Here is a 15,429-nt window from a genome sequence, read left to right as displayed (position 1 = left end):
AAAAGGGAATAATTTAGCTGAGTCTAGTCTTTTCCTCTCGATTTTCAGTACCATACATCAGAAATAATATACTCTAATATACTGTCCTTTACGTAATTTAGAGTTTGTTGAAGTTGTGCATACATGACGATTTCAAATATGAATTTCCATATTCCAAATTCAGTAAAAGACAATGCACTTGCTTTAATTAGATACACAGGATGCAATGTATATATCCCATATATTGTATTTCTTCAAGAACGTATTGCATTGCAAAAAGGACTGTGTCTGAGGCTGCAAATATCCACCCCCACCCCACCCCCACCTGTCCCCATGCAAAAATAAATAAATAAATGATATTTTTATTACAAAAGACAACGGTGTATTGTAATTTTAGGGAGGGGATGTCAAAACTTGGTTTCAATAAGCAGTTCCTATATTGTTACCAAGCGTACAAAAGTTTAAATATCTCGAAAACCCACATTTATCAGTTTATTGCATAATCTCTCTCTCTTCTTTCTCTCTCTCTCTCGTAAAGTATCATAAGGAAAGTACAATTAGTATTTTCTGATATGCACTGTATATTGATTCATGTTTTAAACAATAATTAAGGATTATTGATTATAAGATCAGTCCATTCCACTGTCAGTCCATTCTGCTAATTATGGAGAGTTATGCTTGTCCTGCTTGTCTGTTTTCTAATTTATATATGTATTAGTGCAAATATTTCATTAATAATAAGAATTTCAGAATTATGTGCTGAATTATCCTCAGGGCCATTTAATTGTCTCAGATATGATGACCGAAAAAGTCTTTTTTTAACAATGACTCCCTTGATTTTTATAAACTATTACATAGAATAACGTTATCTTTAAACAAAAACCTCTTTGCAAAGGAGCTACACGTGTATAACAGCCATTACAAACTTTTGTAATGAGGTTTTTGTTGAGTTATTTTGTCGTTTGTGGGTCCTGCTGATAATTTCAGCGTTTTATTGATTTCCCATTGTTTCCGTGACTTCCTGGTATGTTGATGTTATAGATGTAGATAAATATTAAATATCACATTTTTTTTTTTCAAATCAAAGGCAACTGAAATAAAGATAAAATAGATGTATGTTGTTGCTTTCTTTTTTCCATAAAATATATTCATTTAATTTAAATTGTTAAAATGATTTTTCTACCCTTTGATATTTGAACAATGTGTCTTTGATATCGATTGTTGGGCGTATATAAATAAATGGGATAAGGAGAATTTTTGAAAGATCGAAGACATTAAATCCCGTACAAAACAAGAAAGAAAAACTTTATTTATTTATATAACGTCACGTACTTTAATAGTTTTTTGTTAATAAGTGGAATTTCTCCAAACGTACGTAAAATACAGTAACACTCCGGCTTTACTGAATTAAAAGAATCGATACAAGATCGATTTCTTTTGATTCCTATAAACGGACAGAAAAATTCATGTATTCAGTTACAGTATATACACTTCTTCTGAAATTTCAATGTCAAGGCAATTTTGCTCTTAATTTAGAATGGCACATAAGCATGACAATATGTGTGTATTCAATAAAGTCGCTCAAGCATGTTGAACCAATTGAAATGAATCTTACAACGCCGTCGATCGCTATGTGCATTTTTTTCTTTGTTCCCTACCGAACAGTCGCAGAAGGGCCTGTTTGATTGGTCGATTTGTTCCCTTTCTAATTATCATATCACTGACGGAACACATGCACCGAATGCAAACTAAGCAGATTGATATAAACATTCATATAGTAAACCGCTGAATATTTGATGTAAAAGACGTTAACATGTAAACATCCGAACTTTTGTTAGAATCACACGCGTGTCGGGGATCTACTATTCTCCGCCCGTACCGCGTTGGAAATATCAGTGTAAATGGAAAATCAGTGACTTACAAATGTGTTTATTTTTGTTTACCTATAAATTTTTGTAAATTCGTTTTTTTCTTATTTACAATATGGATACAAATAACACGGGTTCTGATACGGGTACCGAGGATAGAACGGCCAAGCGGATCCTAAGGGAACGTTCGTCCAGGTAGGCCCCGCTCAGTCATATTTTCCATTAATTTTTATGTAACTAGGTCACTTAATATACGTGTATATATATATATGTGTGTGTTCCAAAATTGTAAGTTTTTGTTCTCCCTACAATTAATCGTTCAAAATTGGGAGGGAAAAAAACGCCAAGTCATTGATTAATGAATGTGTTTTGCATGGATATTGTGTAGATCTATATTGATCACAAAAAAAACCTTGACATGACACGAACCAGATGTATATAACTAATAAAATGGTTGTAATGTAATATATGTACACTTGCGAGGGGTTAAAGTGGACATGATCTGTGAAAAACACATATCTACACTTCAAAACTCCCCCATTAACTTAGCAGGTGTCCTTGTTGACATGAAGGTTTATGTCAATCTAATCCTTTCACCCTGTTCCCAAGTTTTCTGCGAACGTTATGATTATTATAATTGACCTCGTTAATGAACTACATGTACTAAACCCGATTTCTAGATCGAAGCTGACCATTTCTTGCTAGGGCCATATCAGATCTTTGTTTGGTGTTCCTGGGCCTTTAGTTGATTGTATTGATGACAATGATCTTTTAACTTGGGGTTACTCTATTTATTCTATGTACAGCTGTTTAAAACGAAGAGAATTCAAACTCGGCCTGCGTAGCGAATGTCCCTTGTGTTAGAGCTGCTCGATACATAAACCTCAAGTACAACATTTAATTTGTTGTATAATGAACTAGATATCTACAACTGACAATTTGATCGAATATAGACTAGTACAAGATCGACCACAATTATACCACTCAGTATGCACTTGATAAATAAAACATAACTATATAGATTGGACTGTTGAAAAAGAGATGTACACTGCAATGCTATCAACAAGAGCGGACAACAAATGACCTTGAGCACGTCAAAAATTCAAGGCTACACACATTTTAAAAGATTAGATACGGGCGAATTCCAGTCCACGAAGCGAGGTGGTTAGAAGATTACCTTTTGCTAGATCTGTAGGCAAATGAGCATACTGTGAACATGCGGCTAAAATTTGCCCGTGGAAAATGGATAGGATGCGATGTGAAATGTCCGATCATGGTGGCATGACTAATTTCTTGTTGTTTTTCCCTCATATATCTTATGTTATGTCAATAAAGAGAAATATTGAGCAAAGAAAGATGTAGGCTTAGTTTGAAAATCACAGACCAAGATTCATCATACCAAATAGTTACACTATAGTTTTTTGGTGTGGACGCTTAATCAGTTAACGATTCCTTGTAAAATTAGAACATTGTATACAGTTTCCCAAGATGAAAATAAATAAATAAATAACCCCGTGTCTTTTGTCCAGGCAAACACACATTTTACATGTAGCACCTGTATCCCCCGATGTCATGCAGTTTACATGACCGCGAAGTAAAGAGGTAAATGACCCGATATTTTGTCCATTGCCTCTTTACGCAATCGGAGTAAACGACTAACCGGGGTCCTATATCCTGAGGCCGTTCACATTGTTTGGACACTTATGTACTTAGTGCTAAGTTCAAAGGTCGATTCATCGACCAATGCACAATATTGGTAGGTTTTATCTGAAAGACTGACGTGTTCCAGGGTGCTTTTGTCAGTTTCTTGTTCTAGAACCATAAGGAAATGCTTTATCTGTTTCAAAAAAAAAAAAAAAAAAAAACAGAAACAAAAACAAAAAACACTGACCAAATATAGAGAACACGTCAGTAACAGAAACCAGGCTGTTTTATTTCGGTCTCTTGTGCAATATTTAAAAAAAAAAAGCATGTGTAAAACCTAATCACTCCCTCAAGGAGAAGGAAAAATAAACAAATTGCGATCCAACACGGACTTCAAAGTATTTTTTAGTTGGTTGGTTAATTACAGAGCTGCAGGCAGAGGTTCTACCTGTTATTATACCCAGCATCACCTGACTGTAGGTCTGAGGTTTTATGCTGAGGTGTGCAGTATGTAATTGATTTAATAATTAAACAGTCTCCCAAGAGGTTGTACCAGAATAAATCGAAGTCAAATTACGATTGTCCAGAGGCGTGTCCGTAGAATATTTATGCAAACTCTTGTGATATACTGCTATATTTGCTCTATATTTAAATTTAAATGCAATTCATTTCTTTAATGCAACTTCTCTTATTTTCTTTTTCAAATGCAACTGCTGATTTTTATATTCAAATGTAATAAAACTTCAATATCCATTACAAATAAATGATGACAAATATTAGGGTCTTATTTTGTTAAATTTAATAAAACTAAGATGTTATTATCAATATTAATAATATTTCATTATATATACTGTATTTTTTGGAAACTGATCTTGATGAACACGGATCTGTAGATTGGCGACTGTTTCATCGATCGGACCCGAGAGTAAACTAATTAACATACCGGCCATGGTCAATTCTGATAGCAATGGGAAGTTCAAAGTTCTTTATTTAATTTACAATTGCATTTCTCCGGAAAATGCCGGTCATGCAGTTCTAATGTGTTGTCGGGTTGAGGCGAAGTTCAACATTTGTATGCTATTTTGTTCTTTTTTCGTTTTTGCCGGCGAATTAAACTTGCCTGGTTGTTTTAATTTTTTTTCTTTTCTGCACTTTTTTATTCTACTATTTGAAAGATAGGCGGGAACGAATATTATGCACATTTAACTGGCTTTTAATGATTTTAATTACTCGGGTAAGTGACTAAAAAATACAATAATTATATTTGAAACTCGGAGAGGGAAGCTGGTTCTTGCTGATTAAAGTGTAAAAACAAAACAAAACAAAAACCAAAAAAGAAACAAAAGAACTATTTTCTATTTTTGTTTTGGAATTCTCTACTACATTTTAGATTAGTTTGCATAAAATATGTATATATATATATATATATATATATATATATATATATATATATTTGCTAATTGTTTAAATTTTGTTCATAGGCAAATATCCTTATCATAATAGTTTTGAGACCATAGAATCATATTTTTTTTATATTTCTCTGTTGCAGGCGTCCTCTTCAGCTAAAACTGAGACAAAAAAGACAGACAATGCAAAACATGACCAGACCCTTAAAACAGTGGCTCTGCAAAAATCGAGACAACCCCTACCCTTCTAAACTGGAGAAAGAAATCCTTGCCCGTGAATCTCAGATGACCAACACACAAGTCTCCAACTGGTTTGCCAATGCTAGGCGGAGATTGAAGAATGCTGTTAAGGGAGATAATATTGCTTGGTCCACTCGAGTCAAATTATACAATAGCAGCGTCCCTGGCAACGCCGAGCTTCTCAGCATCAGTTCCGATGACAGTAGTCTCTTTGATTCAGATGATAACGGTAAGAGCTAATAGAACCTTAGATATTGGATGAGGAATTCTTCATTTGGATCTGAAAATTGCAAGATTAGAAAGTAGTCTGATTTCTGACACAAATAGGGAATTATTTCTAAAGATATTTGGTATATATGAGATACTAAATAGAATCTCAAAATAGTTATTGGAAATTTAACATATCATTTCTGTGTATATTGATATTGGACCAGAACAATGATGTCACAATGAATTATCTGCTAGTCTATCAGGTCCTGACCCGATTATGCAAGAATTGTTGAAAATAGACGTCATTAACCAGTTTCTCAGCTGCGTACCTAATAATTACATCACACCTGAGAGGTTGCATCCTATTTTCTTGGAATTGATTTTGATGTTATAATAGCAACCAAACTACCAGATAGATCTAGTTAGATTTAGTAAGGCCAAGTAAAACGATTACTGTGGAAAATAGGGCAGAAACATTGGAATCAGCTCCAACAAAGGATTTCTTCAATGTTTGGACACAATCCAAATGTTTATTTCCCGGAAACAATTTATAATTTTTCAGTTCACTGAAGAAATCAATCACTATGACAGAGCTAGCAAGGAAATTCTGTTAAAGACAGAAACTGCACTGTGGTGCGGTCCATACCTGATATAGACCACTCTTCACAGACCTCATCCCCTCTCTTTTATAAGTTATAATTTTCTGTGGATAATGAATATTTTACATGACACACACTGAAATCTTATTAAGCCATTTTTAAACTGTAAAACAGGAACTATAGCTTCAAAAGAAGTTGCATCATTTTCAAAATATACAGACTAGCTAAAAAATTATGACAGAGATCAAACTGCTAACGTCATTCTAATCTCAAACAATTGTTGTTAGAACCTTTTGTCCTTGACAGTGGCTGTTTAACAAAAGATTGATATCTTTCGTTTTAAAGCTCCTACAAACCTGTCAAGAGAGCGAAGGTTTTATATATTTGTTAGATCAAATTAGCCTCGACAAGTGTGCTCTTGTGAAGCAAGTAGATAATACGCAATAATCTAAAATATATACACATTCTGTTTTTAAAATTGCTTTGATGCAGTTTAACTGAAGTTTTAAAAATGTTGCCATTTGCATGTCTCCCGGGAAAGTGGGTATAATAGGTTAGGTCTATAATTAAGCTCAGATGAATAGTGCAGATGACACCCACTTTTGTAATAACGATGAGTCACACACTTACAACGGAAAGTCTTTAGCTTTTGTTTGCCATTAATGAAAAAAAGCTTCCAAGTTTATTCTGTCGATTCCAGTTCACGCGAAGCTGGCAAATCGCGTAATACTCGAGTCTTTGTTGATGCAGCACAGCCTTCACCCCTGCGTGATCTTTTTTGTGGAGCAATAATTTTCTCTAAGTAAATATAATTTCTACAGGCACGGTGATTTCAATGGATCGTTAAGTTCAAGGCCACTGGGACAGGTGATAAGTGGGCTCTTGATTTGGAGGGATCAAAATACGGGATGATCATCGACCTTTTGGAACTAAATCTCCCTTACACAAATTTATGGAAGCTAAATTAAAAGATTTTTTTAGAGACGTTTATTTTATTAGACCTAACAAAAATGATTTCTTTTCAAGAGATACATATAGCAATAATGCGCAGTATCTACATTTGTCAAAAGCACATTTTGCACCCGTGAATTCTTTGAACTTCATTACGCAAGGACAATGGACTGTTAGATTAAATACCCACATGGCCTTAGAAATATTCGATATCTTGTGTGTACATGAAACAAGATATTTGATTATGAATAGTGGGCGCTCTGGAATCAGCATATGTCATAGTGAAGGCCGTGTGTACAGAGGACGATGACTCTAGCTGGTTTGATAAGTGAGTACAACGAATGCGTGACGTAAGATTCGATCTGACCTTGGACGAAGCAGTATAAAAAGCTTTTTTTTTATTTGTCCAATTAATGTGAAACACATGTAACTATTCCCAGGATCTGAACTTTTCACTGCATAAATGCCAGATAAATATTTACACCAGAAATGAGTGTTTTCTTAGTGATTGGAGAATCTTGAATGCAACAAAGTTTTTTGACCATTTAAATTGCACGTGTTTTCCTGTTAAACACACGTGAAACTTATTCGGTCTTTTACGTTATGAAGTCAGCAAAGTGTTCTTTTAACATTAAACAAGGAAATTGATTAAATGTTGCACTGGGTGGGTTCCTGAATATATTCATAAGACAAACAAACGTATTCCGTTTAAACAAAGTAATACAGATGTACTATATTTCAACCCTGAAAACACCTAGGTGATTGGCCTTTTGTGTTTGCAGGGTCAAGATAACATTTTTGGAATTTTATTTTTGTTAAACCGAACTCAGTTGAACAATGATAGGGATAAATGTTTCGAGGAATAAAATAAAGACAATGGAGGTGACTAAGTGTGGTATATTGGGGGTCACAAGCAAGGACAAAAGCTAAAGTTTTAATGCAGGGAAATTTACATGCAGATTATTACTCACTATTACATTTAGACAAAAGTCATTTCTGGAATTAAATTGTAATATAATGTAAGACATAGTCCGAAGATTCTGGTTTTCTGTTCACCTTTCATTTTGTATAATCTCAGGTAAAGGCTCCTATTTCACGGTGTTCAATTTTGAGTCTGGAAACTTTTGTGACATTGCTTCCATCATCGGATATTTATACAACTCTAATGCCTACAGTGACAAAAAATGAAATGCTTTTCTGCATTTTATCAGAAACTTCACAGGATCGCGAAGTCTACCTTCCAGTCATTTTTGCTTAGTTTGCATTTACTGTCAACGTGTAATTAACCATGCTAGAAAAGGCACAGAATGGTTTATGTACTCCGTACACAATACGTTGACCTTCCGTACATTTCGCCCTACAGATATTATTTCCTTCATGATTCACCGCTCTGACCACGTAAAAGCATACATCACATTGTATGTCAAGCTAGTTCAATATATCTATAAATTAAAGCGAATCTTCCGTCAAATTACTTTCAATCAATTTTGTATAGAGGGGAAAAAATCTCATGCGTGTTCAAGCAAATATAGACAGACATGAACAAATTAAATACTCGGAAATGGTGGTTTGACAAAACGCAGACGAAGTAAGAAAGCTGGTTAAATAAAATGTTTAACTTTCCTGATGAGTCTGTGTTAATGAAATTGCAAAAAGAGAACTGTTTTCAACTATTCTGCAGGGAAATAGAATTTTCAGTTAGTTCATTAAATTAATGGAACGCATTCAACCAGTTTATAACCTACATATACCCCCTGCAGAGCTCAAAAGCACCTGGTACCAAAACCGAGTAGTTCTAGAAATGGGAAAAAAAATATTTCAGTACAATATTGATTTGTAGTTACAATATAACATTTATCATTTGTATTAATACAATTATTTGATATTCACAGTTTTACACTTGTATTCTCTGTGCTGTTGCGTTAAAATGTTGTTAATTTTCTATTAAGGTATATATAATTATATGTATATCACACCCATATGTGTCAAGCAACTCTCCTCTTTTGATTTGTAGACGATTCAATAACAAACACAGATGAACAGATTCACACATCAGATACACGGGTAGGATTCAGTCCTGTGGTAGAGGATCCACCCTCCGATGACGTGGTTGTTCCGTCTCGATCTCAGACCCCTACCATTGGATTTTTCCCGCCATTGGAATCCGATTTCCATAGGCCTTTCAGAGAGTGCATGCAGGGACCTCAAAATAAATTTAAACAGACAATTCTGCAGCGTTACTTGAGTGACACGTGCAACCAGGCCTCTGCCACTCATGTTGACATGGAAATGTCTGCATTCAACAAAACTAGATCTCGGAAACCATCAGGGTCTATAGGGTCACGTGACTACGAAGAAATGTCCACGGCTTCTGGGTTCTCGTCTGCTGCTGAAAGTCAGTTCTACTACCCAATAGATGGTAAGATGACACTGATATTTAATGCAGAACACAAAATAAAGGCATACATTTTCTTCACATACGAATTCATTTGAACAGATAGGGAAGCTCCGCGTTATGCAAACTAAGTGCATGGGCTTTATGTAAGTTTTCTAGAGAGAAGATGGAGGTTTGAAGGACTTTTGGAAGGTTATCCATAAGATAAAGCGTAGTGAACTCTACACAAACTCGGGTCAATAGAACGGCAAGTCAGATCATATCTATTCCACAGCCTCGTGTTACTTCTTCATATAACTTAGGCTTGTTATCCACTTCAGATGGTTATGTTTATGATTGGTAAAACACACATCTTCTGTATTATGTCCTTCTCCGATATGCTTTCCTTATATCAATAATAAAAATCTGCAGTTTGAAAATATTCATGCATAATGCATTTTTTTTATATATTATAAGATTATGAATGCGATAAGGATAAATAGCGCACACAGGTTAAAACCTTTCTACATCTATATGACATTTATTTCGGACGATATACGATTAGCATGTAACAGGACAACAGAAAAGATTACGTAACATTTGAAGCATTTATTTGGCAGATGTTCCCACGATTTAGGCGTGCATCATAGAAGAAGTAAATAATAAGCGACATTGTTAAATTACGTGCTATACTGAAGCGACCTTCGACGGTGCATGTTTCTCTAAGCCGCCAACATTCCGATTTCTAGTTAGGTCCTGAACAAGCTTTAAAGCTAACTAATGCAGTTTACCTAACCGTTTGTATGAGTTGCGCTTAAGAGGATGAAAAAAACTTTCACAAGTTAATTGTTTGTCAAAACCCGAGTGCATTAACTTGTAAGAAAACTCCCTTATTAATTTAAAAAGTTGTAAGATAAGTATAACTGACTTCATGATCTTTTGCTTGACAGATCTACAAGTAAAACATTATAAATAAATGTGTTTGGGGCCACTGTCGATTAACTTCCTTATTAAAGAACCCTTTTTATAATTGCTAAATATTGTGGAAATACACAAATGCTGCAGTGGATGTTTAAGTCAAGGCTAACACGTGAACGTTGTGCAGATAAAAATATCAACGATTTATTTCCTGTGAACTTGTACTGTTGTGATTATTTTTGTCAGAACTTGTTTTAACATTGTTTGATGTATTTTTCTAATTCTTTATACATTTTTGTCCTATTTTTATACTCCCGCTTGAAAAATGGAGGTATATAGGAAAAGGGATGTCCGTCCTTCCGTTCGTACATCTGTCTATCCGTTACATTTTGGGATAGCTATCCCTTATCCGAAACTCCTCTTGTACCAGTGAATGCAATTTAATGAATCTTTCACGAATTCTCTATTACATAGTGGCATTGTTCATCTCCTATTTTACGATTCGATCAGACACATATATTTTAGGTTTCCCATAACCAAACGTGGACATTGGCATTCTTTATACTCTAAATCGCCTTTTATTCACAAGAACTTTATTTTCGCGTAATAACGCGAAATCGTGTGCACGCGAAAATTTCCTTCTTGTGTATATTTTTATGCCCCCGTAATCGAAGATTTTGGGGCATATAGTTTTAGGTCTGTCCGTCCGTTGTCTATCAGTCTGTTTGTCCTTAAAAACTTGCCCATAACTTTTGAATGGTTGGTGCTAAGGCATTCATATTTCACATGACTATTTCTTGTGACGAGACCTTTCTTTGGGAGTCAACAAATTTTATCTCTTGACCTTGACTTTGGAGTTTGACCTACTTTTGCAAAATTTTACCAAACTTTAACCTTGGCCATGACTTTCTAGGACTTTTATATTTTACTTGTGTATTCCATTTTTGATCTTTTGACCTTATCTTGAAGTTTGGCCTACTTTTGAAAACAATGACCTAAGCAATAATTTTTGAACAATTGGTGCTAAAACTTTCTTGTTTCACATGTGTATTCCTTGTGACAAGACCCTTCTTTGGGTACCAACATTTTTGAACTGTTGACCTTGGAGTTTGACCTACATTCGAAAATCTTTAACCTTGGCCTTGAGCTGCCATACGGGGGCTTCAGTGTTTCACAAACACATCTTGTTATTACTAAAATTACATACAACAATGACCAGGATTCGTGAAAAAAATTTCAGTAAATAACATTCTATAGAAAACATAGCTACTGTATGCTTGTGCTCCCTCAGTAATACGTCTGATGACCTTTTTTAGCTCACCTGAGCTGAAAGCTCAAGTGAGCTTTTCTGATCACATTTTGCCTGTAGTCCGTCTGTCTAGCTGTCTGGTCGTCTATAATCTTTTCACATTTTTGACTTATTCTACAGAACCACTGGGCCATTTTCAACCAAACTTGCCACAAAGCATACTTGGGTGAAGGAGGTTCAAGTTGGTTCAAATGAAGGGCCACGCCCTCATTCAAGGGGAGATAATGCAGAAATAGTGAAAAATTGGTGACATGTTTTAAAAATCGTCCTTTCAATAACCACCGGGCCAAAAAACTTGAAACTCATAGGAAACTTTCTTTACATAGTTTAGATTCAAATTTGTTCAAATGATGATGCAAGGGGGTAGGGTGGGGCTACAATGGGGGATTAAAGTTTTACAAAGGAATATATAGGGAAAACAATCTTTAAAAATCTTCTTCTCAAGAACAGCAAAGTCATGTATAGTCATATTGATATGGAAGCATCCTCAGGTAGTGTAGATTCAAGTTTGTTCAAATGATGACCCCTGGGGGTAGGGTGGGGCCACTATGGGGGATCAAATTTTTATAAAGAAATATATAGGAAAAAATCTGTAAAAGTCTTCCTCTCAAGAGCAGCAAAGCCATTTGTTATATTGATATGGAAGTATCCTCAGGTAATTTAAAATTCAAACCCTTCCCACCTGTAAACTTTTCAATACTGAATACTGAACTGATTTGTGCTTTTTCCTTGCTGATGTGCTCAGGTGAGCGAAGTGACCCATGTACCTCTTGTTTTAATTTTACTGTTATTATTTTACTTGTCAAGGAATTTTTGCTTGGTCGTGCCCCCCCCTAAAAATGTTTGCTTGTGCCCCCCCCCCCCCAACAAATGAAATTGGTTCCTATGGGCCTGTCCATATATTCCATAAAGAGGATACTCTTTATTTTCACGCATCTCCTCTTATAAATCCCTGAATGAAATTCAAGGGAATTTCACAGAATCTAATTCAAATACTGCCAAGAATTGCAATTTTCCAATATACTCATATGGGAGCAAGGATACCATTTTGCGAGCTCATGGTTCACAGTACCTTTAGTTTTCTTTGTTTTTGCCTAGAAACTGTTTCGACAGAATTGTTAGACAATATACTGAGTAAGAATACGTCAATAGCCGAATGTACCAAATAGCTTGTGTTTGCTCAAATTTGATTCGTACACTTTTCCTTGAAGCCCCATTGATAATTATACTTAGTGTTTGAGTTTGAGTGTATGTAGTCGTACAGAGAATGTTATGGTACAAAGTGCAGCAATGTTCCTGTTTATCCATATTTGTCAAAGCGACCGCGGAGCCATATCTTGATGACGTCAAAGGTCATGGAGATACAGTGGCCGCTATTACATTGCAAACGAAAGAAATCTACGCCACATCAATCTCTCCACTACTAATATCAGCTCTAAGGCTGCATTCAGATTCATGTTTTGTATAAAGTCCGTCCTATAATCTTTTTCAATTTCTAAGAAACCTTATTCCTTATCTTTTTTTTTTTTTCGCAGAATGCACTGTATTTTAGTTTTAGGGTTTGATAGTACTAATTATTCTGATGTCTTTAAGATTTCATTATACGATATAAGAGATTACACAGCATGAATTATAGACTTGTTGTAGAGAAACATCGAGTTCAAAACACTAAAAGATTATTACCACCTGTCTTGAAAACAAAATTTCACGGTTGCATTTTTTGAAGTAAGTTTGCAAAAAGTTAAATCTGCATCTCTATTTTTAGACCCCGTGGATGAATTGGAAGCCGCCGCTAGGAGGCGCAGGATCTCAGGAGATGTAAGGTAAGGACTAACTATCTTTCTAACGAGTCTTGGCAATGATGGATCTCTCTTCCATGTAAATGTGTTTGCGATCGGGAGGCCCAGGTTTTGTGACTGTTTCTTCGCCAAGCAATCAGCATTGGAAGTGAAAGTCACGGATCTTTCGGATTTGACTTTCAAAAACAAAGGTCCCGTATCGCGGTAGGCTTTGGCACGATAAGTACCCCTTCACCGCTACGGCTGTAAGCGCCATGCATAGGTCAAAATTCGTGGCACTCCGCATAAAGTTTGTGACGTCTCTACATGAGTATAAAATTCTCAAGTTTTTAGGGTTTTTTATTGGGGGGGGGGGTGTCAATTGTTGCTACTAGACATGTTTTGGGCTTTAAAACTACCTTTAATATCTGATGAACCAGAAATTTAATTTCCAATGGATTGATTTTTTCCTTACTTTTCAATCTAATGATTTAGAACATTATTTCTTTTCATATTTTCAGACGACAAGATGATATTCACTGGAAGGAGATCAGTGCCGCCATGGCCCTTACGTCACTGGCACGCGGAAGCAGATACCCATACCACTAAATATATTTTGCACACTTCGTTCGGGATCCTTCGAGTATACGGCCAGTTACCAACCACAGTGATCTCCCCTTGTTCGAAGTAGAGGAGTGTTTTTAAATATTAACATTTTTTCCTTTAACAATATTATCTCAATCTTCAGGGACAGAGTTTAATCTTTATACGTGTTCAGTGAAAGTTTTTGTAGAATGATCGGTCGGATATGTGTTTTAACTCTGTGATTCGGTCTTACGTCAAATGGCAAACGTTTGTGTTTCTATGTACAGATATTCCACATATTTTTTAATCATTGTTCATAGATATTTTCATTGCCATGGTTACAGTAGTTAGTTGTAAATGTTTACAAGATGATATATTTTAATCTTTTAATTGTTATATATTATATACATTTCACTTGTAACTAGTGTAGTGAGCAACAGTTTGAATGTCAAGAATGAGCGCTGATACAAAGAAAAATTTGAAAAAAGCGCAGCCATGGATGGAAAGGGACGTCTAATAATTCTATAAATATATTTCAACACAATAAGTGTTCTGTTTTTATTTGCATGTGCATCTAAGTTACCACCCTGCTCCTTATGTGCGCGATTTTGTACAAATTCCTGACCGAAAGTAAATGAAGAGTATTACTAATTCTGTACGTAATAATATTCATGAAATAAAAAGAGCAAGTTTTTAGAAAGTCTTAAATGAACATTTTCTAGCATTGTCGTAGTAGAAAAATCATATATACTTTCTGAGCAGGGGGATATCCTTACATGGAAACGAATTGGTAAATGACCTTTCGAGCTAAAGGTCAACTTGAAATTATCCTTTTTGTTAATATCGACCGCTACAGTTTAGTGACCCTCCAATCCGTACTACACACTGAATTGTAGGACTGTCTTCTGAACTTGAGTCTACCTTTTGTTTGCTTTGTTCCTTCTGAAACCCATTCCGGTAATTTTACCTGAAGGAGGCTCATTAAATGTTTTCAAAATCGGATTGTCTGGATAAATGATTATTTTTGTACAGTTTTCTAGTAAACAGATTTTTTGCTCATTAAACATCTGCGTTGTCTGTAGAGTCTCATCTCTTCCACGTCAAATCGCAAATGCTAATTGCACCGAAATGTCGCAGAGTAGCCATTTTAACGTAAACTGTCTTCGGGGTTGTAAGTAGTATGTGATGTAAACGATTTTAATATACTCCCACGTTTTAAATAAACATATTTGTCAAATCTAAGATGTGATATGCTTCGAGGCAGTTAATATGCTTATTTGGGGAAAAAAAGGGAAACGTGCGCAGATTGTGTAATTTGCCTTGACCCTTGCATTAAAGTATTAAATACCAGAAATACTATATCATTGATTTCGATGTATACATATGCATTTAATACGATAACAATGTCACAAAAATCGATAGCATTATGCAGACGGTTTGTTGAAAACAAAGAGTGCATTAAGGTAATGATCATAAATTAAAAATTCTCCAACAATTCTGAGCGACATTAGAGTTACATTTTTCATTTAACCATTGTTTGATTGTTAAAGAGGATCCGCCCTATGGAC

General features: G+C 35.2%; 1 protein-coding gene across 1 annotated transcript; it reads left to right on the top strand.

Moving 5' to 3' along the window:
• Positions 1–1,761: 1,761 nt before the first annotated feature.
• On the top strand, positions 1,762–14,408 carry LOC133173711 (homeobox protein Mohawk-like). Its single transcript, XM_061308729.1, has 5 exons — positions 1,762–2,042; positions 5,041–5,366; positions 8,912–9,316; positions 13,264–13,321; positions 13,798–14,408. Exons 1-5 carry the CDS (start codon positions 1,963–1,965, stop codon positions 13,883–13,885), a joined length of 957 nt encoding a protein of 318 aa, XP_061164713.1. The 5' UTR covers positions 1,762–1,962; the 3' UTR covers positions 13,886–14,408.
• The last annotated feature ends 1,021 nt before the right edge of the window (positions 14,409–15,429 follow it).

The sequence above is a fragment of the Saccostrea echinata genome, unplaced genomic scaffold (genome assembly GCF_033153115.1).
Source record: "Saccostrea echinata isolate AGI-Se365-2 ecotype Australia unplaced genomic scaffold, CSIRO_AGI_Sech_v1 ptg000056l, whole genome shotgun sequence".
NCBI classification, from domain to species: domain Eukaryota; kingdom Metazoa; phylum Mollusca; class Bivalvia; order Ostreida; family Ostreidae; genus Saccostrea; species Saccostrea echinata.
This window is presented reverse-complemented; position numbering and strand designations above follow the sequence as displayed.